This window comes from Trichechus manatus, unplaced genomic scaffold (assembly GCF_000243295.1).
Source record: "Trichechus manatus latirostris isolate Lorelei unplaced genomic scaffold, TriManLat1.0 scaffold00010, whole genome shotgun sequence".
NCBI classification, from domain to species: Eukaryota; Metazoa; Chordata; class Mammalia; order Sirenia; family Trichechidae; genus Trichechus; species Trichechus manatus.
The window spans coordinates 19,620,776-19,646,723 of record NW_004443946.1 but is presented as its reverse complement, the minus strand read 5'-3'; the positions used below and the strand labels follow the sequence as shown (position 1 = coordinate 19,646,723).

The window sequence follows — 25,948 nt, the reverse complement described above, 5'->3', positions numbered from 1 at the left end:
TTGTTGTTTATCTTTTGGATTTCTAATTGTTGTTTTGTATGATTTCTAGTTGTGAATTTATTTTGGCATTTTGTTCCTGCATTATTTTCCTGAATTCTTCCATTTTTTTGTCTGTATTTTCCATGAATTTGTCTGCCCTTTCCATGAATTTATCTTTTTTTTTCCTCATTTTTGTTTGCTTTTTGCTTCAACTCTTGGGTAATTCTGAGTATTAGAGATTTGAATTCCCTATTAGGTAGTTCTAGTGCCTTTTCTTCTACTGGAAAGTCAGCTGCTGTTTTATTTTGGATGCCTACTAGAACTAACCTGTCCTGTTTTTGTAAATGTTTTGATATTGTCTGCTGTCTTTGGGGCATTCAGTAGTTATTTTTCTAGTTTATTGATTGTAGATTTTTTTTTTTTTGTCCTTTTTTTGGTTTTATTTGGCTACGTCTGAGCAGGTGGGCTGTGTGTTCTTTGTTGTTTGCTCATCTGTGGGCACCATACTTTTCACCTTCTCCAACTAGCAGGGTCAGTCACTCAGATATGGTACAGCAAGGCAGGTCTAGCTTAAGAGGAGTTGCTGGGATGGGTTGTTTATGGCACTTACTACAGCCACCAGGGCGGGCTGGTAATCAGTGCAGGGCTGGTTCCAGTAGGCCATGCCTGTGCTGCTTGGTGGTGTGATGTTAGGTGCATGGTGCAGGTAGGCAGGATGGAGGGGGGAGATTGTGGTGTGTGGAGCTAAGATGGGTATGGGAGAGAGGAGAGAGGCACAGGAGCCAAAAACATACAAACAAAAAAGAGTGCTAGGGGAGTTTGCCGTTGGAGTGGAGAGATGAGAGACTATGAAATGGAGAAAAACAAAAAGGAGAAGAAGAAGAAAAGACAAGAAAAAAATGAATAAATAAAAACTAGAACGAAAAAAGAAAAGCTCCTAGGGATCTCACTGGTGTTGCTACGAGGTCTGGGGAAGTTCCTCCTAGGCGTTGAAGTACAGCCTGGCTAGAAGCCATAGAGGTGTCACTCAGTGCCAGGTATTCAGGGGACAGGAAGAAAAGGAAGGTATAGAGAGACAAGAAACTGAGTAATGGAGAAAGGGAAAAGAAAACAAAACAAATTAAAACGAAAAAAAAGAACAATAAAACCCCCGAAAAAAAAAACAGAAAAAAAAACCCACAGAAGAAGAAATGCTCTCAGGGATCACTCTGCGCGTCTGAGCAAACTAAGGGGGTAGGTCCCAAGCCACGCAGTATTGCCAGGCTAGAACAGGCTTCCAATTAGAGAAAAAAAAAAGAAAACAAACAATTCAAAACAAACAAAATAAGCCCCAGGATCCCACCAGTGTGGCATCATGGACAGGGAAGCAGTTTCACATTTGAGCTGGGTTTCACACCTTTCAGAAAGAAGCAAAGATGGCACATGGAGCTAGGTATTTGAGAGAAAGGAGGGGTAGGTGGTGAGGGGTAAGGAAGAAATCAAAAGAAGCAGAAAAAAGCAACACCAGCAGCCAGCAAATGGCACTCAGGAAGTCGGCCAGTGCAGTTGGGTGGAATCCAAGCAACTGGTGCTTCCCGGCCAAGAGACTGTGGCTGCGGGAAACAGAGGAGGCCGAGTGGGGGTGAAGAAGGGCGGGGGGTAGGAAAGCACGTATTGCTGGTTATTGGTTGTTCTGTCTCCTGCTGGAAGCTCCATGAAGGTGCTTTCTTGTATTCCCTGTTTGCTGGTCTCTGATCGGAGTCCAAGATGGCGGATCTGTGCTGCATTAGCTGATAGGGGACCTCTGCATGAATCTCTCCTCACTCTCTGTTCTCTGTCAGTTTTCTCACTGCATTTGGTGCTTGGCTGAGTTCTTTATCTCTTCATTTGATGTTTTAGGGTTTCAGGATTGCTGTTTTCTCTGTTTGGCTTACTTTTTCAGATCTTTGCTATGGAGGGTTGGCGTGGTGCTTCGGCCTAGAGCACCTTGTTGCCCAGAAGTCCTAGAAGCAGAATCTTTGATGTGGTGAAAAAATGTGAAATTGTCCACTACAGATGATCTGGTAAGCAAGGTAAGCACAGTGCTTACCTTGCCTATTGGATAATCGGCCCCTGGATATCATCCAGTATTTGTCCTTTTCTAATGGACTTATTTCGCTCAGCATGGTGTTTTCAAGGTTCGTTCACGTGGTAGTATGTATCAGGACTTCATTTCTCTTTATGGCTGAGTAATATTCCATTGTATGTATATACCACATTTTGTTTATCCATTCATCTGTTGACGGAAGTTTAGGTTGTTTCCACATTTTGGCTATTTTGAAAAGTGCTGCAATGAGTATTGATTACAGGCTGATGTTGTTCTTTAGATAATCTTCCTTTCCCCAGCCCTGACTGTATATGGATGAACCCAGATTGTACACAGAGTTTAGGTTCTGTCCGAGGGGCCCTGGGTGCATGCTCTCCAAGGTGTGTGGTTTTATCCAGGGTAGGAAGGGCCTAGAACGTATGATTGTGGTCTCTCCATGTGCTACTATATCCGAGCCTCAGCCCAAAGCAAGACATAACCAGGCTGTTCTCCTCTTGCAAGAGTGTTATAATGATGTTTGTGATTCTTTTTTATACCATAATAGTTAAGAGCAGGAACTTTAAAGTCAAAGACAAACCTGGATTAAATCTCAGCTTCACAGTTTACAAGCCATGTGATCTTGAACAAGTTACTTAATATCTTGGGACTTCAGTTTCCTCATTTGTAAAATGCAAGTAGTAATAGAGCAAAGTTATGTTGTTGTCCTGTGCCATCGAGTCAGTTCTGACTCATGGTGACCCCATGTGTTACAGAGTAGAACTACTCCATTGAGTTTTCTTGGCTGTAATCTTTACAGCAGGTTATCACCAGGCCTTTTCTTCCATGGTGGAGCCCGGTGGGTTTGAACGGACAACCTCTTGGTTACCAGCCAAGAGCAAACCATTTGTCCCACCCATGGACCTTAGAGCTAAGTTATATGGCTGTTGAAAGAATTAAATGAAATAATGCATGTAAACAGCTTAGTGCTGATACCTGGTAGTAAGTACTTAATAAATGTTAAATATTATTATTATTAACAGATGATCTAATTTCTAGTCATGGCTTCAGCCTATTTCAGCTTTGTGAACTTGAGCAGGTTATTTCGTCTCTGTGGGCTTTTATTTTATATTAAATGAGAGGGTAGGCCTTGAGTCTTAACATTCCTTCAACTCTATGATCCTATGATCCCTTTGACCCCAGTGAGGTAATTCCACTTGCCATAGGGATCAACATTAGGTTGATCAGATGAAATGGCTGCTTTCAGGGCATGATAAGAGAGGATGTCAAAAGTCTACCTTGATTCTCCAAACCAAGCCCCATCTCTATCTCTCCCTCTCTCCAGTCGGCTCTGAGGCCTGAGATCCCAGGGCAGCCCTTTGGAATCCAGACATGGCTGGGCAGTAGTAGATGGTGGGGAGGGGCTGTAGGGAGCTTGTCTACAGAAGCACCCTGGAAGACAACCAATACTAAAGGAAGAAAACTAGGCCCTCAAATCGGCTTAAAAAACAGAGCTTCTAAGGTCGGAAAGAGGGGGTAACACTGTCGTAGGGCAAGGATCTACCCTTGACGAACTCCTAGTGAGACAAGTTGTGTGGAAAAGTTGAAAATGCAGTTTTGCCAGCTAGCTCCCTGATTAGAAGCATGGCTGTAGACCTAGACTGCCTGGGTTTGAATCTTGGCTCTTCCACGTACCAGCTGTGTGACCTTGGTCAAAGTACAGGTAGTCCCCAACTTACGACGTATTCGAGTTACTACGGTGAACCGCACTTACGACCATTAGTGTATCTGGAACATTGCATCTTCCTGGAAGTCACAGGGAAATGCAGGCAGGGGATATGGAAAAAATTGCTGAGTTATGTGAACAAACTCCAAGCATTTGATCAGGATAATATGATGGATGAAATCTGTGGAAAAATCGTCCATATGGCAAGAATGATGAATTTAGAACTTGATATCGTCGGTGTGGAACACCTCACGGATTACAAAGAAGGGGAATTGACAGATCATGACTTAATGGATTTTAAAGAGGAAAGAAATAATAAGGGAGAGGAAGGATAGAAGTTGTCAAAAATTTTTACACTGAGGATTAACTGGAGTTTTTTCTAAACTGAATCAGGGTCAGCTTCAGTTGCTTGAAAACATGAACTCAAACGCTGATCGCTTTGCTAAAACTGATAGGCAGATGTGAGATATTACCGTGAAATATACAAAGAAAAAAAGAAAAGGACCATACAGACAATTCTCACTAATTTTCTGACTAGAAACACCATCCCCATTCCCAGGGACAGTCCAGATGATCCAGAGCCTTACACAAGTGGAGTTATTACCACAACTGACAAAATGCCAACATCACCCAACTCTTCTTCATCATTGGAGTAATTTTTACAATTTGTGTGTTTTTTTAAGTATACATGTATGTGTCTTAGTTATCTAGTACTGCTATAATAGAAATACCACAAGTGGGTGGTTTTTACAAAGAGAAATTTATTTTCTTACAGTTCAGGAAGGTGGAAGTCTGAATTCAAGGTGCTGACTCTCTGGGAAGGCTTTCTCTGTCTGTCAGCTCTGGAGGAAGGGACTTGTCTCTTTTAGCTTCCACTCCTGGGCCATCTTCATGTGGCTTGGCATCTCTCTTCTCCCATCTCTGCTTGCTAGCTTGTGTTTAATTTCTTTTATATCTCAAAAGAGATTGACTCAAGATACAACCTACATGCCCGGCTACGACCAAAGACTGCCCTGACAGGAATCACAACAGAGAGTCCTGAACAGAGCAGGAGAAAAATGTAGAACAGAATTCAAATTCACCTAAAAAGACCAGACTTGCTGGTCTGACAGAGACTGGAGGAACCCCTGAAACTATGGCCCCCTAGATGCTCTGCTAACCCAGAAGTGAAACCATCCCTAGAGCCCACTTTTCAAACAAAGATTAGACGGGCCTATAAAACAAAAAATAACACGCGTGAAGAATGTGCCTCTTAGTTCAGTCAAATATACAAAACCAAATGGGAAGCTTCTATCCAAAAGCAGGATGAGAAGGCAAGAAAGGAAGAAGGGACAGGAACTGGACAAATGGACACAGGGGACCTGGGGTGGAAAGGGGAAGCATGCTGTCACATTGTGGGGACTGCAACCAATGTCACAAAACAATATGTGTATAAATTTTCGAATGAGAAATTAACTTGAGCTGTAAACTTTCACCTAAAGCACACACACACAAAAAGATACAACCTACACTAATCCTGCCTCATTAACATAACAAAGACAACCCATTCCCAAATGGGATTATAACCAGAGGCATAAAGGTTAAGATTTATAACATATATTTTGGGGGGACACAATTCAATCCCTAACAGTATGTATACTAAAATATATCTGCAAGTTTATATGTAATGTTTCCAACACCCAAAGACAAATAAAAATCAGATTTATAAAGATACTGATAATGAAAGGCAACAACAATGAAAACCGAAAAATAAAAAATAGGTATTCAACTTACATCACAACCGATTTACGACGGAGTCATCGGAATGGAACCCCGTCGTAAGTTGGGGACTTCCTGTACTTAACCTCTCTGTGCCTCAAATTCCTCATTTATGAAACAGGGGTAATGACAATAGGTCCTCCCTATCAAATTGTTGCGAGGACTATTGATGTTATTATTAGTTGTCATTGAATCATTCCAACTCATGGCGACCCCATGTGTGCAGAGGAGAACTGCTTCATAGAGTTTTCAAGGTTGTGACCTTTCAGAATCAGATTGCCAGGCCTTACTTCCAAGACACCCCTGGGTGGGTTTGAACCATCAATTTTTTGGTTAGTAGTCTAGCTCTTAACCATTTGCACCCAAGGACTAAATGTATATACTTAGAAAAGCACCAGGCACATAAGAAGTGCTATATAAGTGTTGGCTGTGATTATTGTTAGGATATTGGGGAGCAAAATATGGCTTGATGCTCTGAGGCCCCCTTTGTACGTGTGGGTGGGGTGAGGTTTTTCTAATGATGCTACTAGAAGCAGTCAGAGGTGTCCCCATGCTGACTGTGAAAGTCTGGGGGCATAGATGAAGGCCAAAAAGACATTTCTGAACTCTTGTAAGACACCTCCTAGAACGTCTCAGAAATGCGTGCAAGAGACTTTTTGGGATGTTCCCAAAACAGTGGCCTCATCTACCAGAAAAGCAACACGTCCAAAGTACGAGACAAAGTCTCTCCACCCTCACCCTAAGGAGCATTCTGGCTGTACTTCTTCCAAGACAGATTTGTTCCTTCTTCTGGCAGTCCATGGTATATTCAGTATTCTTTACCAACATGATAATTCAAAGGCATCAATTCTTCTTTGGTCTTCTTTATTCATTGTCCAGTTTTCGTGTGCATATGAGGTGATTGAAAATACCATTACTTGGGTCAGGGGCACCTTAGTCCTCAAAGTGACATCTTTGCTTTTTAACACTTTAAAGAGGTCTTTTGCAACAGGTTTGCCTAATGCAATATGTTGTTTGATTTCTTGATTGCTGCTTCCATGGGCATTAATTATGGATCCAACTAAATTGAAATCCTTGACAACTTCAGAATTTTCTCCAGTTATCATGATATTGCTTATTGATCCAGTTGTGAGGATTTTTGTTTTCTTTATGTTGAGGTGTAATCCATACTGAAGGCTGTAGTCTTTGATCTTCATCAGCAAGTGCTTCAAGGTCTCTTCACTTTCAGCAAACAAGGTTGTGTCATCTGCATATCACAGGTTATTAATGAGTCTTCCTCCAATCCTGATGCCGCATTCTTCTTCACATAGTCCAGCTTCTTGGATTATTTGTTCAGTACACAGTTCAGGAGGCTAGAAGTCCGAATACAAGGCACCAGCTCTAGGGGAACTCTTTCTCTCTGTTTTTGGGGAAAACCTTGTCTCAGCTTCTCTAGGCCAGGTGTTCTTCAGTTCCTTGGAGATCTCCAAATGGCATCTATCTTTCCCCCATTTGTGCTTGCTTCTTTCTGTGTCTAAACTTCTCTTTTTATATCTCAAAAGTCATTAGGTTTAAGACACTTCCTATACTGATATGGCCTCATTAACATAACAAAGAAAACTCTATTCCCAAATGGGATTACATCCACAGGTATAAAGGTTAGGATTCCAACACGTATTTTAGGGGGACATAATCCAATCCATAACACCACCCAGGGTCTCACTTGCAGTTGGAGGCTTCTGGGTAGGATGATATCCACATACTCACCCTCACTGGGAGGACATAACACCCATTGAGTTGGAAGAAACAGGGTCATAAGAAACCTGCGTTAGCACAAGACTCAGGGTCCACACATTTCCCTTTTTCTCGGCAGCTCTCTCCCAACTGCGCCATCATTTGCCAAAACTCTCCTCATCTTTTCTCAGACTCACAACTTCCTCTTTCCTGTGCACCCTGATGCCCACTTCCCTTTGAATTCCCCAGTGTGGCAATGGACAGAGCCCCTATCCTGCCGCAGCCCCTCTCCACCTCTCATTCTCGGCTCTCTTAAGTGCTCCCTCTTCTTCAAGCACTATGGGTGCCTGGACTGTGCTAGGGGCTCATGAAGTTGTTTAATTCAATGCAGTCTTTGTTATAAAGAAGCCAGGTGGGGAGGATGCTGGGGAGAGGTGTTCATAGGTAAAGAAATAATTATAATGTCATGTCATAAGTACTATTCTAGACATTTATACAGATGGCCACTTAATTTCTTTAATTCAATCTTGCAAACAAATATCCTCCCTCAGTCCTTTTATGGTGCTTTTTTTCCTGCTTGGGACACTGTTTTGAGAAAATGTGATGTTTGTTGCTGTGGCAACAGTGAGTAATGACATCAACACACTGAGGGTGACCAGGCAGTAAAATGGGAAAAGCCCAGTTCTTTGATGGCAGCACTGAGCTAGTGAATCAGCTCTGGAATCACCTACCCCCAGACTTCTTGTTAAGTAAATAAAAACATCTCCTAGAGTTTAAGCCATGTTTGGTTGATTTTTCTGTTATTTGCAACCCAAAACATTCTGATATATATTTTATTCTATGTATGAGATAAGGAAGTTAAGGGTAGACTTGGGGATGGACAAATCACAGTTCTGGTGATCAGTCTGGGGCAGGCCCAACTTCTTTGAGGAAAGGGACAGAAAGTCCTGTGCTAGATGGACCAACTTCATCTTTATTCATTTAACTTATTCAACCAATATTTATGAGTGGCACCTATGTGTCAGGCATCAAAATCAAGAGCAAAACCAGACATGGTCCCAGTTCTCATAAAGCTTACAGTCCAATGACAGAGTAAGACATTAATCAAATGGTAATCCTAATAAGTATATAATTAGAAGCTGAGCTAAGTATATGAAGGAAATGAACAGATACTGTGAAAACATACAATATACACAATATGAAGCCTGGAGGCCAAAAAGACCTCCCTGAGAAAGTGACATTTAAACTAGCAGCTAGAGGAGAAGGAGGAGTGAACTAGGCAGATGTTAGTGAGGGCTGGGTGTAGAGGGAACTGTGCATGAAAAGGCCCTGGGGCAGGAGGGAACCAAGTTGGCTTCAGAGATCCCGGAGAAGCAGAATGGGGTTTTAAACTGGTTGAAACGTTTGCCTTTGGTGCTTCTCCAAGATCTGGACTTCCAGTGTTCCACCTAGAACTTACTCTTCCCTCTACCCACCCTTCAGATGACCTTCCCCTGCTATCAAGACGCCCATTTCCTCAGAGGGGCTGGAGAACTGCATTTTAAAAACAGAAAAATCTAGCCTCTAATTGGTGGAATTCAGACAGTGAAGCAAAGAATTCTAGGCAGGAGGAGGGCCTGGTACCTGGATATCACTCCTCCTACCAGTAACCTCACAGCCTTCTCCCTAAGATGCCTCTGGGCTCTTCGTGGGAGATAGCTGGGGCTGGCCACTTCCTTTTCTTTCTTAGATACACTAATAACTTCTCCTGAGCTGCTGAACTCAGAGGTCTCCTTAGCTGGGCTTTGTGGAAGGGCAGAGCCACCCTTGAAGGCTTGCAGAAAGACAGTGGGTCCATCTACCACAGGGTCAGTGGGAGGAGCCCAGTCTTGGAACCAGACTGTAGGGGTTAGGCCTAACCATGGCTTGCTATATGACCTGAGGACGTCACTTAGCTTCTCTGAGCCTCAGTTGCCTCAGCTGAAGGTGCAAGAAGCGAGTAAGATTATCTTCTTTACAGGGTTGCTGTGAGAATTAGAAATAAGTCTACTGCCACAAGAAGAAACATCCCAGGGCATCCCCAGAGCATTTTAGGCCCAGCACTACAGGCTCAGGCAACTCTCAAACTCCTGCATCTCCTGCCTAGGCATTCATTCATTCATTCACTCAGTCCTCCTTTCCATTCAGAAGCCATTGGCGCTCTGGCCTCTGTGCTGATTTGCTCCTTGGGAGATCATCTCCACAGAGTATGATAAGCTGTGTTAGCGCACCTCAGAGGTGAAGAGCCCAGAATTTGGAGTCAGACCTGTGCAACCATGGGAAGTTAAGTTTTTCTTCATGTACAAATGGAAAGAATAACAGTACCTACCTCATAGGGCTGTGGGGTAAATTGAAGACTCAGCACAGTCTTCAAATTATTATTACTATTATTGAGCTGTGGTGACACAGGGCTCAGCCCTAACTCTGTCTGGGGGTGCTGGAGGGCCTTCAGAAGAAGGGCCACTGAAGTGGGTCTGAGGGACAAGCAGGCTCTTGCTGGACAGGGAGGTGGGGAGGGCCATTCTAGGAGGAGGACAGTTGCCCTGTTCAGCCCTTGGGGGTACCTGACTGAGCTGGACACCGAGTGGCACTCATTTCTCCCTTCCTAAGCCAGCCACGAGACACCATGAGGGGCCAGAGCAGAGACAGAGACGGTGCTTCGGGGTGAACACTAATCTGAGGGTTGGCCTGCTCACCGCCCCACCTTCACATCCTTGACCATAGTGACCGTCATCCCTGGAAAAGTGCAATTGGGGTTCAAGGGAAAAAGCCATGTCCTCAATATGCACTGTCTGAGGAAGGCCCCTGGAGAGAGAAGGCACAACCACCCCTGCAGCATGGATTGCCCTGACTTGCAATATGAAGTCAGAAACTTGTCTAATTCTGAATGGCCTCCGAAATTCGCTGACATTGTTCTTATCCCATTAACAACAACCAACATAGTAATACTGGTAATGATTTCTAAAATCCTGCAATTTTTCTATTAAATCAATTTTCTTATTGCTACAGCGATAGCTCATTCATCCAGAATTCAACATCTGGCAGCTTTGGTCATCTGAGAAACAAAGCACAGAAGCGGAAACCTGGCAGAAAAGGAAAAGCCTGGAGAAGCGGAAATAGAAGTCACGTGATGAAAGCGCTCATGCCCGTACACGTGACTCTTGGAACGTCTCCGGAGTAATCAGACAAGGTTTATTCTGAGTTTAAGCACCATTCTAGTAAGCCAGGGCTGTGTGTCTGAGTCTAATCAGACAGAAACAACTTAATTTAGGGCCGCTGGAGGGGGGGCACCCAACAGCAATGAGAGGTGACCGCTGGCAATATGGGAGGAGAGAGAAAAATGATGAAAAGCAGACCAAAAAACCACAAAGCACAGCAGCCTGGGGCCATCTCAGAGGCCAAGTCTTTGAGGGCATCTATCTTAGTCATCTAGTTGTGCTGTAACAAATACCACAAGCGGATGGCTTTAACAAACAGAAGTTTATTCTCTCACAGTCTAGTAGGCTAGAAGTGCAAATTCAGAGCATCAGCTCCAGGGGAAGGCTTTTTCTCTCTGTTGGCTGTGGAGGAAGGTCCTTGTCATCAACCTTCCCAGACTAGGAGCTTCTTTGCACAGGAACCCCAGGTCCAAAGGATGCACTCTGCTCCTGGCGCTACTTTTCTTGGTGGTATGAGGTCCCCCATGTTTCTCTGCTCGCTTCTCTCTTTTATATCTCAAAAGAGATTGGATTGACACATTCTAATCTTGGAGATCTCATCAGTATAACTGCCACTAGTCCATCTCATTAACATCATAGTGACAGGATTTACGACACCTAGCAAAATCACATCAGATGACAAAATGGTGGATGATCACACAATACTGGGAATCATGGCCCAGCCAAATGGACACACATATTTTTGGGAGACACATCAATCCATGACAGCATCTCTGCAGTTCTGGCACAATTCCACACTCTCACTCATGTGCTCAGAATATGCATCTCTAGAAGTACGACAGGTGAGCAGTCCAAGTTAGAAAGATTCAAAATGGTTCGGACTGTTGTTTCTCAGGGCCAGCCTTCATCCATCCAGAAAGTCTCGCGTACTCCTCAGCATTTCTGAGGGCTGAGGTGTTATCTCCTTACTGTCATCACCTTTTCTTCTTGCCCAGAAGGAAGAGCGCAGGCTTGGGCTCCTGGGGGCCTGAGCCTGTGATCTCAGCAAGTCACCCCATTTGTCCAGCATTTATTCTTGGAGCCCCTAATAGGCACCAAACTAGGTTCCTTTTCTGTAAAATGAAGGTTGGTCTACATGAGCTTGTAGTCTGACAGCCCACGTGTCTGGGGAGAGGCTGTTTGGGGCTGGGCAATCATGATCACTAACATTATCAAGGATTTACCACCCACCAAGGAGTCTCTGGGTGATGCAAAGAGTTAACGCATTCAGCTTTTAACTAAAAGGTTGGAGGTTCAAGTTCACCCAGAGGCACCTCAGAAGAAAGGCCTGGTGATCTACTTCCAAAAAGTCAGCTATTGAAAACCCAATGGAACACAATTCTACCCTGATATACATGGGGTCGCCATGAGTTGGAATCGACTTGATGGCAACTGGTTTGGTTTACCATGCACCAGGTACTTTCTAAGTGCTTTTTACGTGGTTGACTTTGTTTAATCCTCTCAGCAACCCTATGAAGCTCAGGCAGGACCACTTTATGGGCGTGTGACCTGTTCAGTCCCACAAACCCCACACTTAGGACCCTGCACTTGGTTTAATGCATTGCTGTCATCATCTTGAAATTCCCTTTAGAAGAGCTGCCCAAACCCATCTAACTTCTTGGTGTGGTCCCAGACCATCAGCACCAGCATCACTCAAGAGCTTGTTAGAAATGTAGGATCCCAGGCCCTGCACAAACCTCCTGAATCAGAGCTGCATTTTAACAGGTGGTTCACAGGACATTCAAACTTGGGAAGTACTGGTCTAGCTCGTGCCTTGTGGTGCTGGGATTTGAACTCAGGCAGTCTGACTCCAGGACCTGCACTCTCAATCATTGTCTGCTATTTCCTTCCATTTCTGCATTTACTGGAAAATTATCCTAAATTCCATAGGAAAAACCTTAATTCTTGATCTTCAAGAGAGAAGAAGATCCACCCCGCTTGTGGGAGATGGTACAAAAATGCAGGACTAGGGCACAAAATTTAAGAAGGCACGCACTCTCAGATGCCAATCCTGCACTCGCATGACCCTGAAAGTGTGTGCCTCCTTAAACTTCGAGCCCTGGGCACCTCCTTACCTCGTTCTAGTCCTGACCCTGGGGGCGTGGGATGTCCCAGATTAGCAGGCCCTTCTTCTGACCACCTGTGCTACACCCAAGCTGTTCTGCAACTTGGGGCCCTTAGAAGCGCCAGGCTCCAGTGCTGGGAATTCTTGGTTAGAACAGCTTCTAGGCAGGGAACTCCAAAAAGGATGTGATTGCTCAGAGTTCAATGCAACCATCATCTCTTTCTGCTCTTAAACCCTGCCCCTGATCCCATGCCTCTCAAACTTCTTCGCTCTGCACTGGAGATGGCTGAGGCTGGCTTCATCCCTCTTTTAATCTCTTTAGCAAACTGCTCCATGCAGCAACAAATAGCCCCTCCCTGGGGCAGAGCTGGGAACTGTGGTTTTGTGGGGGAGGGGGAGGGACGGGGTTGCCTTTATAGCAGTCTCAGAGCGTGGGCTGCCTGAAGGCAGCTCCAGAGCCTGTAACATCACCTGGGAGAGGCAGAGAGTCCCTGGGGAGGTTGGATCTCCCCTTCAGCAAGGGGGCTAGTCTTCGGCTGGCAAAGCATGGTGTTAGAGTTGAGAGAGTCCTTCTCTGAGGAGGGCTGAGAGATTCAGGCATTTTCCAAGGCCAGGCTTCCCAGAACAGAGTCACCTTCAGAACCACCTACAGAGAGTTCTTAAAATGAGGATCCCCCAACCCTAGCCCAAATCCACGAATCAGAATCTTCTGGCAATGGACCATGGTCCCTGCTACCTTTCTATGAAATGGAAAAAGACAGCCACTCTGGGCAGATGCAGCCCTGCTGGTGTATGAGACTTTATGTGAAGAAAATCTCCCCTCCTTTTGAGGAGAGTGCAGCCCCTAGCCAGAGAGCCTGGCTTGGATGGTGGAGCATACACTGCACTTCAGCTCCCATTTGCCCTCTTAGCTGGGCTCCTTTGTTCAGTCTACAACCTGCACTGCTGTACACCGTGGCCCTGGGCAGGGCAGATAAAAGCCCTCCAAGTGAGTCTGATGATTCAGCCAGGTGGGAGCCTCTGAGGCTCGGACCGCAGACGTGACCAGGTGTGATGATACACACTGGTCAGCACCTGACACTTCGGCCGCCCCCTTCCTGTGCTGGGGTTCCGCAGACATTCCCTGTTAAGGTTCTCCCCCTTTTGTTTTTATCTACCCAAAATAAATAAAAAAGAAAGCCTAGCCTCCAGGAATAACATTTAGGCAAGGGAGGGAAGGAAGAAAGGGGCACGAAGGGTGAAGGAGGGCGGGGAGGAGCCCTTATCTATATCAAACAGGTTCAGCCCTGCCTGCTCACATAGCTGAGTCACTGCTGTGCATCCTGCCCCCCCACCCCCACCCCTTCAGGGCTGGGTTCTGGAGGGTGGCCAGGGCTGATGGCATTGATGGGGAAGTGGCGAGTTGGGGCTGTCATCCGCACCGAAGCTTGCTGAGCACCCTGGAGAAAATGACCACCCTTTCAAGGTTCCCCAGGTTCTTCAGTGGAACAGGGAGGTGGGTTTCAGGGTTAGTGTAGTAAGAGACACTCCACCCCTCCATGTCGCGGAGGATGTTCCCAGCCATGCAGTCCTTCTGGCATTTCCCTGGAGCACCATGGTGTGCAGGGACAGTTGGGATGGGTGTATCAGTTAGCTTTCACTAATTTACAATGTGGTAAACAATTCCCTCCTCCCCATTCTCAGTGGTCTACAACAACAAAGGCTTACTTCTCACTTACGCTGGCTGCAGCTCTCTTACCAAGTCGTCTTTGTTATTGGACCCAAGCTGTAGGAGAAGCCCCTACCTGCGCCATGCTGGGTTGGTGGCACAGGGAAAAGAGCAATGGTGGAACAAAGTGATGGTGTTTAAAGCTTCCGCTAGGACATCCCATTGATACTCCATTGTTCAAAGCAAGTCACATAGCCATGCCTGAGTCAGTGGAACAGGGAAGGATAATTCTATCCCAAGGATGTTGTTGTTATTGGACCGTTGTGACCCATAGGGTTCTCATTGACTGATTTTCAGAAGCAGATCACCACGCCTTTTTTACTAGTCTGTCTTAGTCTGGAAGCTCTGCTGAAACCTGTTCAGCATCACAGCAACACGCACACCCCCACTGACAGATGGGTGGTGGCTGCACCAGTGGTGCATTGGGCGAGAACTGAACCCAGGTCTCTCTTGTGGAAGGCAAAAATTCTACCACCGAACAACGACTGCCCCATCTTCTCCAAGTAAAGCATCAGTATTCCAGGACTATTGAAGCCATGGGATAAAAGTAGAGCAGTTTGGCAATATGCAACAAGAATATTAAAAATTTATACCTTTTAACAGAAAATTATATTCTATACATTTATCTGAAATAGAGATGTGGAAAAATATTTATGTACAGAGACATTTATCATAGCATCATTTATATAGTGAAAAAGGAAATTCAATGTAAATGGAAGTGGTCAAGTACTTTATGATATAGGCATGATGAAATATTATGCAGACATTAAAATGATGTTTTTGAAGGATTTTTAATGATCTGGTAAGATGCTTATTAGCTATTATAAAAGACAGTGTTCAAAAATTTTTAAATTTAATAAAAATATATGTGCATATAAAAATCCTGGTCATCTGTCTGGATGGTGGGATTGAGTGGTTTTATCCTTTTTGGACTTTTTGATGTTTTTCCAAAATTTCTATGAGCACAAATTATTTCTACAGTCAGAAAAAATGTACAAAATATTTTTTAAAGTCTGCTCCAGCTCTGCAGACAGTTGACTCCCTCACTGCAGTCCTGTTCTGATGCAGGGGGCTGCTGAGGGGAAGTGCCTCTGTATTTGCTGGGCACAAGCCTTAAAGTCACAGCTCTGCTAGCCTGTGTCCTGGTCCTGGCTTTGCCACTAATTGTCTGTGGGACCTTGGACAAGACATTTTACTTCTCTGGGACTTCGGGGTCCTCATTTGTAAAATGAAGTATCTGGATTGGATAATCTTTAGGGGTTAGATTCTGATTCTGATAACCTCAATGAGTCAAGGTATTCACTGTGAATAAGGCTTCATGATTTATCCTTTTCCCCTGTATGTATCTTAACCTGAGAATTCTTATGTGAAGCTAAAGGAATGACTCTGTAATGGTGGAATTTCACATCAGGCTATGAATCACTGACACTCGAACACTGACCTTATAGCTTTCTACAGCTCACACACTCTAAGTATTATCTGGCCCTTCATGACAAAAGCGGGGGGGGGGGGGGGGATGGGAGCGAGAGGAGAAGTTTCTGAATGGAAGAGCAAGACAAGTTCCTGGGTCCAGGGCTTCCTTCTCTACCTTACTTCCTTCCCCAATCTCAGCTGTTCACTGCTGTCTGCTTCCTTCTGTCTCTATCCTCCTCCCTGCTGTTAAGTCGGGCTTATGTCATTGTGGTTCCCTAGTGGACTGGTGGCTCAGCTACCACAGCACAGGGAGAAGGGGTGTGTGACTCATGCCTCGAGTCCAGTGAGTTAGACTAGGGGTGGGGGCGGCCTGGACCAGGGCCTTTCCTAGGATGGGAGGCAGGTTCTAGGTGTGCCCCTCCAGGTAGGGGCTTCACCAGGAGAGAGGACCAATCTTTCTCCTTCCTCATTTTTATGAATTCATTCAAGAACCCCTCCTGCCAAAGAAAAAGTCACCTCTTGTAGACCTCAGAAGGTTGTGTCTGGGTAGGGACAAGACAGCCTCCATGCCAGCTGTCTGCTCTCTTGGCATCTAAGAGGAAGAAGGAGTAGAAGGAGACGAACAGGCCATAGTTGGAGCGAAAGAGGAGCAGAAATTCCTCAGGCCAACTTTTCACATCCTAGGTTTGAGCCCAGCAAGTTTTCAGAGCTGGGACAATTCCTTTTTGCTCTTCCCAGCAGTCAACTGAGAAGCAAGTGCACTCTTGCTGCCCAGAATTTAAAATCCGGGCTTCATTACTTATTAGTTGTGTGACCTTGGCAAGTCATTTAACTGTCCCAAGTGTCAGTTTCCTCAGCTAGAAAAGCAGGGTAAAAAACTTGTCTCATGGGGGTGCTGTGCATTAACTACAACCTAGCCCCCACTACAGGTAGTGTTGAGTCTCCCAAACAGAGTGGAAGCCCAGTGGGTGCAGAAGCTGAGGTGGGCATTACCCTGGCAGCAGTGCCCCAGCGCCAGTGAGGTGTCCTGGGCAGGGCAGCGGTGTGGCGGGAGTCCCATGAGGGGCACTGGCTTGGAGTCAGCTACAGGCTGGTTCTGACAGGCACAGCTGGCCTCGCCAGCCTGGGGCACCTTCTCCCACTCTAGGCTTCTCTTCACTTCCAGGCATGTGGGGGCCTTTCCCCTTCCTGCTAGAGAGTCCTAACAGGTCACTTCACATAGGAGTGCAAATAATGAATAAGGGTAACTGTGTCCTCCGGAGCACTGGGCAGGATCAGCATCTCTTATTTTCCTTTTGCCTCAGGCTCCACATGGCCAGGCAGAACATTGTTGCTGATCCTGTCTTTGTTTAAAATTTGGATATTTTGTTCATCATGGATTTTTTTTTTTTTGCATTAATTTTGATTTTTAAAAATATTGTGTGAAAATATTATTTATCTAGATTACTGAGTTTCTTGGCTCACCCTAAATTTTGACCCTAATGATGGAAGTTTAGGATCTAGCTTTTTTTTGTATGGGTGTGTATTTTGGGAGCAGAGGGCCCCTGCAGACAGTGCCTGCCTCCTTAAACCTGTGACCTTCCCAAATGGGACCTTTTCTTGGCTCCCACCAGAGCCTGGAATACAGTTCCCAGCCTAGTTCCACCCTATCCACTCTCCCACGCCCCTTCCCATTGACTTCAGGGATGACTCCAAGTCCTCGAAATTCTTTCAGTTCCGTTTAATTCCATAAGTAGTGGAGGCCTACAGGTGCCAGGCCAACACCTGGCGATGGCATCTAGCGTTCTGAGGGCGAGGGTGGAGTAAGACAGCAGCTGGGCAGAGACAGGGCGGTAAGGGGCTCAGGTTGCGGCGGGGGCACCCGGGTGGGGCGCAGGGCTGGGGCGTTGGGCTTGGCCACTTGATGGGTTACCCTACCCAGCCGGAGAGAGCCGCGGCGGGGAAGGTTCTCAAGGAGGCGACACCAAGGCCGGACTTGAAGAGTTAGCGGAATCTGTACTTGGAGAACTAACCACGGGCTTTGGGGCACCTTCGAGGGGAGGATCATTTCACGAAATCCCAACCTGGTCTAACTTCCTGCCGGGGAGGCCCTGCGGCCGCGGGCTCTGGACATGGGCCAGAGGGCCGGGTCTGAGCAGCTTCCTGGGCGCAGCCGGCGCGGGCGGGCGCGGGCGCCGCGGAGCGCGCGGAGGCGGGAGGCGCGGGCACCTAGGAACGCGCACCTGGGGACACGGCAGCCCCGCCGGCGGCGGCATGGAGGACAGCGAGGGCGGCGTGCTCAAAGAGGGCTTCCTCGTCAAGAGGGTGAGTGTCGACCGACACGGGCCAGAGTCTCAGCCTCACCTGAGTGGGGTCAGACGCGCGGCCTCCGGCGTGCCCCTTCCGGTTCCTAGCCCCGGATGTTAGGATTGGGCGGCCTGGGGGTCGCCAGGGCGGAGCAGCGTGTCTGTGGGGAGAGTGGGGTGCAAGGCCATTGAAAGTTGGCATGGAGGCCCAGGTAAGCTTTAGATAGAAAACTGGGGCCATGGCAGCAGGCAGGAATGAGAACTCTGCCTGGTTAGTGCAATAGAGCGGGGAGGGGGCGTACTGAAATGGATATCTTCATTAATAACAACTTATTAAAATATTACGAATTGTATAGTATATAAGTTACTAAAGAAACATGTGAGCTCTGTAGTTTACATCGTACTTCCCCGTAATTCCTCTTCTCCTTTCTCCTCACAGTAAGCCTGTGAGGGAGGAGGGAAGCCTAAGCGGCTTCATTCAGCGCTTAACTGTGTGAGAGTCAAGGGCATCATCTCGGTTCACCCCCGCCCCATCCTTCAGGGTCCGTTTTACCACTTACCCTCTTTCACTCAGGGGAAAAACAAAGCTCAGAGAGGTTAAGTAACTTGCTCATGGTGGTGGAGCTGGCGGGTGGGGGAGCCAGGATTGAACTTCACTCAGTTTGACTCCAAACCTTTTCCCATCCACTGTGCAGCCTCCACGGTGTGTCTTACTATCACTCTGTTGTAGCTGAGGAAACTGAGGATCAGAAAGATGAAATCACTTGCCCAGAGCTAGTAACAGAGCCTGGACTGGAGTCCTGTGTTCTGACTCCCAGTCAGTTCTTCCCACGGGCCCCCATGGCCTTTCCCACAGTGAGCAAGAGTCCAGATAAAAATGGGACACATAGGATCAAGGTAGAAACAGAAGGAAAGAGCAGCTGCAAGAGGAAGACCATTTGATATTTCTAAATTCTTTTTAATGTTAACATTGATGTTAATGCTAAACATTATGCTAATGATAGCACACAGGTATATAAATCTGGGATATAAAATGGGGACCCGAGTTTACAGCTTGGGAGGGGTGATGAGGGAGGAAGGAGTTCTCCGTCCTACCACCTCTCCTGCCAGCCAGATCAGCCCCATCAGCCCTGAATCCCAAGTGATTTTCACACTCCACACGTAATGTACCTACATTATGTGTGGTATTTGGTATAGGAGGGAAGTTGTGTTGTTTGCTCAAAACTTTGTAAGTAGGAGTGGTAGGAAGCTCCTGCCTGGATCAAGGGTCAGACTGGATACAACCAGCAGGTTCTAAACTCCACCCCTGCTGCACATGGCTGTGGTGACAGGCCTGGTTCCTCACGGTGTGTGGAGGCAGCTGCACCTCAGACAGCCTATGGGGAACCTTTATTGTCTCCCGTTTTACTGCAGCTTGTGGGGTGAGAGGGAGAGCGAGAGGTGGGCAAGGGGTTTCAGTCAGCACTGCTGGTAGTTGGGATGGCTGGGCCCTGGTAACAGGCCTGTGGAGAAGTGGCATTAACATGAAGACAAACCTCTCAGATGGGCCTTTGTGGACGTATTAGTCTCCTAGGGCTGCTAAACAAAATGCCGCAAACTGGGTGGCTTAAAACAACAGAAACTTATTCTCTCATAGTTACGGAGCTAGAAGTCTAAAATCAAGGTGTCGGTAGGGTCATGCTCCCTCCAAAGGCTCTAGGGAAGAATCCATCCTTGCCTCTTCTAGCTTCCGGTGGTTGCCAGCAACCCTTGGTGTTCTTTGGCTTGTGGCAGCATAACTTCAGTCTCCGTCTTCATGTGGCCATATTCCCCCTGTGTCTTTGTCCAAATTTTCCTCTTATAAGGACACCAGTCATTAGATCAGTGCCTAACCTACTGCAGTGTGACCTCATCTTAACTTGATTACATCTGCAAAGACCCTACTTCCAAATAAGGTCACATCCACGGGTGCCAGGAAATAAGACTTCAACATGTCTTTTGGGGGGACCCAATGCAAGGCCTCCCCCTTACATGATCCTTCACCATGACCTCCACGCAGTTGGGGGAGGGCTAAAGGGAAACCAGATTTCTCTTCAGGATATGCTGGGAAAAGGATGTGAATTCTCTTTTGGATGGGCCTGGCCCTGGGTGGCCAGGTTAGGGATTCCAAGGTATAGAGAAACAAGGTGAGTCAACAGGTCTGACCCCGAAAGCCCACAGAAGGGGCTTGGCCAAAATATCTAAAGCTCATTCCAGCCAAACTCAAAGAGGAGTTTGGGGCCTGTCCCTGAGGCAAGCAGCAGCCATTCCCTGTGTGCACAGTGAGGGATGTGGCCCAGTGCCCGCCTGCGGGCCCCACCTACTGATCAGTCTGGCTTTTTCTTTCTCCTATGCCCCCTCCACCCTCTCGGTGACAAGAGCAGCCCCTCTGTCCACTGGAGAAGTTTACAGGGCTGTGGCCATGGCATTCCATAGATTGAGGAGAGTTTTTACAGCCCAGAGGTGGGGCCGGGCTGGAGCTAGAAACCAGAGTACAGAATAATCATCACAGGTGAGAGGGAAGATGGGAGACAGGCAGGGACATGGCAGATTTGGCTCTTAAATCCTGCCCAGACAAGAAGGAGCAAGACTCCAGGCCGAGACTCAGGGAGCTCACTCAGCCTGGCTTTAAGGAGAGCGAGGGTGAAGGAAGCATGGGGTCAGCAGTGGGCAGGATTGCTTTTTCTTTAAAAAGAGGCAGAGACGCTCTTAGCATTGTTGCCTGGCGCATACATTGGAGCAACACTCTTAGAAAACAACATTGCAATATTTAATATACTTTTGGCCTAGAAATTTTATTTCTAGGACTTCATTCCAAGGAAGGAATCCCAGGGTGGTGCAAAGCTTAACGCACTCGGCTGTGAACTAGTAAGTTGGAAGTTCGAGCTCACCAGAGGTGCCTTGGAAGAAAGGCCTGGCTATTTACTTCTGGGAAAAAATCAGCCATTGAAGACTCTATGGAATACACATAGGATCGCAATGAGTCGGGGCTGACTGGACAACAATTTTGTTTTATTCCAAGGATATACCATAAAAACTTTATGAACAAAGTGTTATTTATGTGGTGAAAAACTAGAAACTATCCCTCTAGATAAACAAATGATTAAATAAATGATTATACCAATGTTAAAAATGTTTGTGGTATTATTACCTAAAGAGTAAAAAGATAAAAAAAATGAATAAAGAAAAAATATGCATAGAAGAATAAAGAATAGAAGGAAGCACGAGGAAATGGTAAGAGTTTGTCTTCCAATGTTGGACTCAAGACATTTTTTCCTTTTACTTGTTAGTTTTTCTTAAAGTATCTATACTGGACACATACTTTATAATAATGATCACAGTGTACTTTATTGTTTTTAGAAAGAATGAATGTAGTCTGGTGGGAAGAATAAAATACTTGGATTTGAGAATAAAAGACTCTGCTTCTTTGAGGTGATAGGGCCGTGGGCAAGACCTTTCTGTGCCTCAGTTTCCACATCTTTAGAGTTAGAGTGTAGAGTAAGTCTTCTTTTAGGGCCCCTTCAACTATAACATTCAGTGCCTCTTAAGTCCAGGCGTGGAATTGCCATACCCGTTGATGGACCTGTTTTCTCCCCTAAAGGGGCTCTAGGAACTCTGAGCCACTCGATTGTCCAGCCAACCCTCCGGCCCCAGCCAGCTGCCTGCAGACAAGAAGTCTGCAGGCAAAGGAAAAGTGCTTTTCAGCTTATGCCACTGTTGTTTGGCCTCTGATCCGTTTTGTCTTGTGCCTTTGGACCAGTCACTTCAACTTTCTGAATATCATTTGGCCTATCTGCAGAGCAGGGATAATGACTCTTTCTGTCATTTTTGTGGGTTACTGGCCTCCAACTGAAACTGCCCACCACCCCCAGTCTAGCCTTTTCTATTCAGTGGTTTGGCCACATTGTAGTCAGAGTGATTTTTTAACCTAAACGTGTCCCCATCCTGCTTAAAATTCTTCAAAGACTCCCCTCTGGCCACAGGAACTCTGCAGTTCTTGTCCACTTGGTCCCCATCACCTCCCCTGTCCCTTCAAATGGACCAACCTTTCTACAGTGTGAAAGGGGTCTACGCAAGTATGTGAATACCAGAAAGCAGGGCTCATTGGGAGCTATCTTGCTCGAAGGCCCTATCCAACCATCTGTCCTGGAACTTATCGCACTGGATGGGATAGTTATCTGTCTCCCCCACTGGCTTGGGGCAGAGTCTTGCTCTTCTTCGTTTTCCTTTGGCCAGTACAGTGCTTGTTGCAGTAGTATTTAGTCATTGGTTGTTGAATGAATAGATGAATGATTTCCCTAATTGTCTTATCAGAATTTTTGTTTGAAATTTTTTCTTCCATTATAAAAATAACACATGCATATTATTAACCCACTGCTGCTGAGTTGATTCTGACTCATAGCAACCCTCTAGGGCAGAGTAGAACTGCCCCATGGGGTTTCCAAGGCTGTAAATCTTTATGGAAGCAGACTGCCACATCTTTTTCCCGTGGAGCAGCTGGTGGGTTCGAGCTGCAAACCTTTCGGTTAGCAGCTGAGGGCTTCTTATATATTATTAAAAAAACAAAAATGCCTGGAAAGGTACTCAAGGGTGTGAGACGAAAAGAAAGTTTCCATTCTTGCCCCACTTCCCGTACCCAGTCTTACTCCCTAGAGATGACTGCTATTATCATTTCTGAGGTATCCTTCCAGAATTTTTCTAGAAATAACTACTGATTTTAGGTATTATATAAAGTAATGTAAATAGAAGTGCTTTGCCCACATCACTGTGATTCTTGGTGTCCCAGACCCTGAACCTCACCTCAAGGCCGCCACCAGTGGCCTCTCCCACCATCTGTTGGTACTGGAATCACTCCACTGCAGCCACACCAGGCGCCATATTGTTAAACATTTAGACTATTTTCTATAATGTATTCTATATATATTTATATTCTGTAATATTTCTAAAATATATATTATATTTGTTAGAAGTACCTCAATACATAAAAACCTTTTCATATTTTAGATGATTTACTTAGCATAGACGCCTGGAAGTGGGATTATTGGGTCAAAGGATATGAATGTTTTTATGAGGGTCACCAGCTTCTTTGCGTTTTCTACGTACATAGCAAGTCCTTTCTTGTCAGCCTTTCTTCTCCTTTTATATCCGTTACGATCCTTAGTTGCTCATAACACATTCTACTCTAGCAAGTTTATGCAGAAGGGATTTCATGGAGAATATTAAACATTAAATAACTTGGGAGGGTCAGAAAACCAGGCTGGGATGCTATACAGCCTGGGATGATACAGCCAGACAAAAACACCCAGAGACACTACCAGATTGTTCTAGTGGAAATAGCACTGCCAACACCATTGACCACTTGTCCCTGGTAGCTCTAGAGATGTGTGCCAGAAGAACCTGTTCTTCCACCACTGTCCTTGCCAAAAGTTCCTATTTCCCCACGTTTGCCTGTTGCCCCCAAAGCTCACTTCCAGACATCCAACTGGCTCTCTAAGTGCAAGGGATTCTGGGAAACATAACATTCCATCCAGGAAAGTAGACTGGTAGGGATTTGGAATGGGTATTGAGTGAACCAAGTAGCCCTGGTGGCATGGTGGTTCAGCACTCAGCTGCTGACTGAAAGGTTAATGGTCCTAACCCACCAGCTGCTGTTTAGGAGAAAGGTATGACAGTCTGCTTCTGTAAAGGTTACAGCCTTGGAAACCCTATGGGGCAGTTCTACTGTGTCATATAGGGTCACTATGAGTCAGAATTAACAGCAACGGGTATTGAGTGAACCGATTTATAATATTTACATATTTGTTTTCTCTGCTCAATATCTGTTGGTTAACAGCCCTCTTCCTCCTTACCCTATATTTTCAGGTTTAAGATCCCTTTGCCCTCTCATCTCTCCACTTCACACTAGCCGCCACACCATCTTCTGTCCCTGCACCAGCCACAGCCTTGTGTGCCAGCAGTTTTCTGCCTTGAATTCTTCAGCACCCAAACACTCTAGGCCAGCCCAGCTAGGCTGACAGCAAGACCCTTTTAGAGTGGGGTCATGGAGAATGGGACGTGAGTCAGGGCTATGTGGGAAGCAGTAAAGAACCCCAATAGCTGAGGATTCAGATCTAATTCCTTTTTGTTTCTTTAAACATCTCTGTCTGTGTCAGGGAAAATTGTCAACCCTGTTGCTACATGTAGACTAAGCAACGGACAACGTGAGTGGAGTAAAAATGTAAAATTGAATTTGACTGCATGTCATTTCATGTGAACAGCTTGATCATCATGCAGCGTAATAACACTCAGACATATTCATAAACTCTTTGTCAGGGTAACTTTGTTGTAAATTTGATTTGGTTGCCACAGTAAATGCTCACAGGGCAGAGATCACAAAGCCCATCTGTGTGCACAAATAACTGTGGTGTAGATGAGTCCTTCTACAAAGTGTGGTTCTCTAACCGCTCTCAGTACTTGCTGAGCATGGAATAGAATCACAGCATCATGGACATGTGAACTGGAAGGGGCCTTTGCTATTAATAAATATTAGGTAAAGAAATAAGGAAATTAGGAAAAGGGTCTTTGATTCAGATGAAGCACTTGGAGTCCCTGAGTGGTGCAACGGTTAGCACACTTGGCTGCTGACCAAAAGTTTGGAGGTTTGAGTCCACCCAGAGGCACCTCGGAAGAAATGCCTGGTGATCTACTTGCGGAAAACCAGCCATTGAAAACCCTACTGAGCACAGTTCTACTCTGACATGCATGGGGTTGCCATGAGTCAGAATCCACTCGACGGCAACTGATTGAACTGATTACAGCTCTGTTGGTTAGAAGCTAGTCCTAAGTTGGGCTCTGCTCTGAGAAATATGCCATGAAGTTGCTTTCGTGAGTGAGTACCAAACTCATTCCTTTCTGGCCCGTCAACAGATATTTCACCATCCATTGGTCTGTTCTAGAAACAGGCTCTCTGCCTCCGCCTGACTCTCCTGCCCCTTGGCTCTGTGACCCGCCTGAAAGCCACAGCTGCTCTGGCTTTTAGACCTGTCGCGCTTGGCTATATAAGACTGTTAGGTCCTTAGCACTGGTAGACTGTGGCTTAACTTCAAAAATCACCCTCATCCTTTGAACTAGTAATATGCTTTCTAGGAATCTATCGGGAAGAAAATCAGAGAAGCAGATCAAAATTTATATGCAAAGATATTCATTAAAGAGTTGTTTATAATAGTGAAAAATGGAAACAACCTCAGTTACAAACAAATGGGATTGTTAAGTAAATTATGCATCCACATGGTGGTCATTTAAAAACATGTTTTAAGTGGAATACTACGCAACGATAAAGAACAATGATGAATCTGCAAAGTATCTCACAACATGGATGAATCTGGAGGACATTATGCTGAGTAAAATAAGTTAATCACAAAAGGACAAATATTGTATGAGACCACTACTATCAAAACTCATGAAAAGGTTTACACACAAAAAGAAACAATCTTTGGTGGTTATGAGGGAGGGGAGGGTGGGAAGGAAAAGCACTAAATAGACAATAGATAAGTGGTAACTTTGGTAAAGGGTAAGACAGTACACAATAATGGGGAAGTCAGCACAACTTGTCCAAGGCAAGGTCATGGAAGCTCCATAGACACATCCCAACTCCCTGAGGGACCAAATTACTGGCCTGAGGGCTGTGGGGACCATGGTCTCGGGGAACATCTGGCTCAATTGGCATAACATAGTTTATAAAGAAAGTTTTCTACATTCTACTTTGGTGAGTAGCATCTGGGGTTTTAAAAGCCTGTGAGCGGCCATCTAAGATACTCCACTGGTCTCACCCCATCAGGAGCAAGGGAGAATGAAGAAGACCAAAGACACAAGGGAAAGATTAATCCAAAGGACTAATGGACCACAACTATCACAGCCTCCACCAGACTGAGTCCAGCACAAGCAGACAGTGCCTGTCTACCACCACCAACTGCTCTGACAGGGATCACAGTAGAGGGTCCCAGACAGAGATGGAGAAAAATGTAGAACAAAATTCTAACCAAAAAAAA

The 25,948-nt window shown here is 45.7% G+C and overlaps 1 protein-coding gene across 1 annotated transcript in view; it reads left to right on the top strand.

The window, feature by feature from the left end:
- Nucleotides 1-18,103: 18,103 nt before the first annotated feature.
- The window catches only part of PLEK2 (pleckstrin 2), an 18,759-nt gene continuing 10,914 nt past the window's right edge, over nucleotides 18,104-25,948 (top strand). Inside the window, exon 1 of the mRNA XM_023726116.1 lies at nucleotides 18,104-18,115. Coding sequence (XP_023581884.1) covers nucleotides 18,104-18,115 — 12 coding nt within the window. The remainder of the gene's footprint in view (nucleotides 18,116-25,948) is intronic.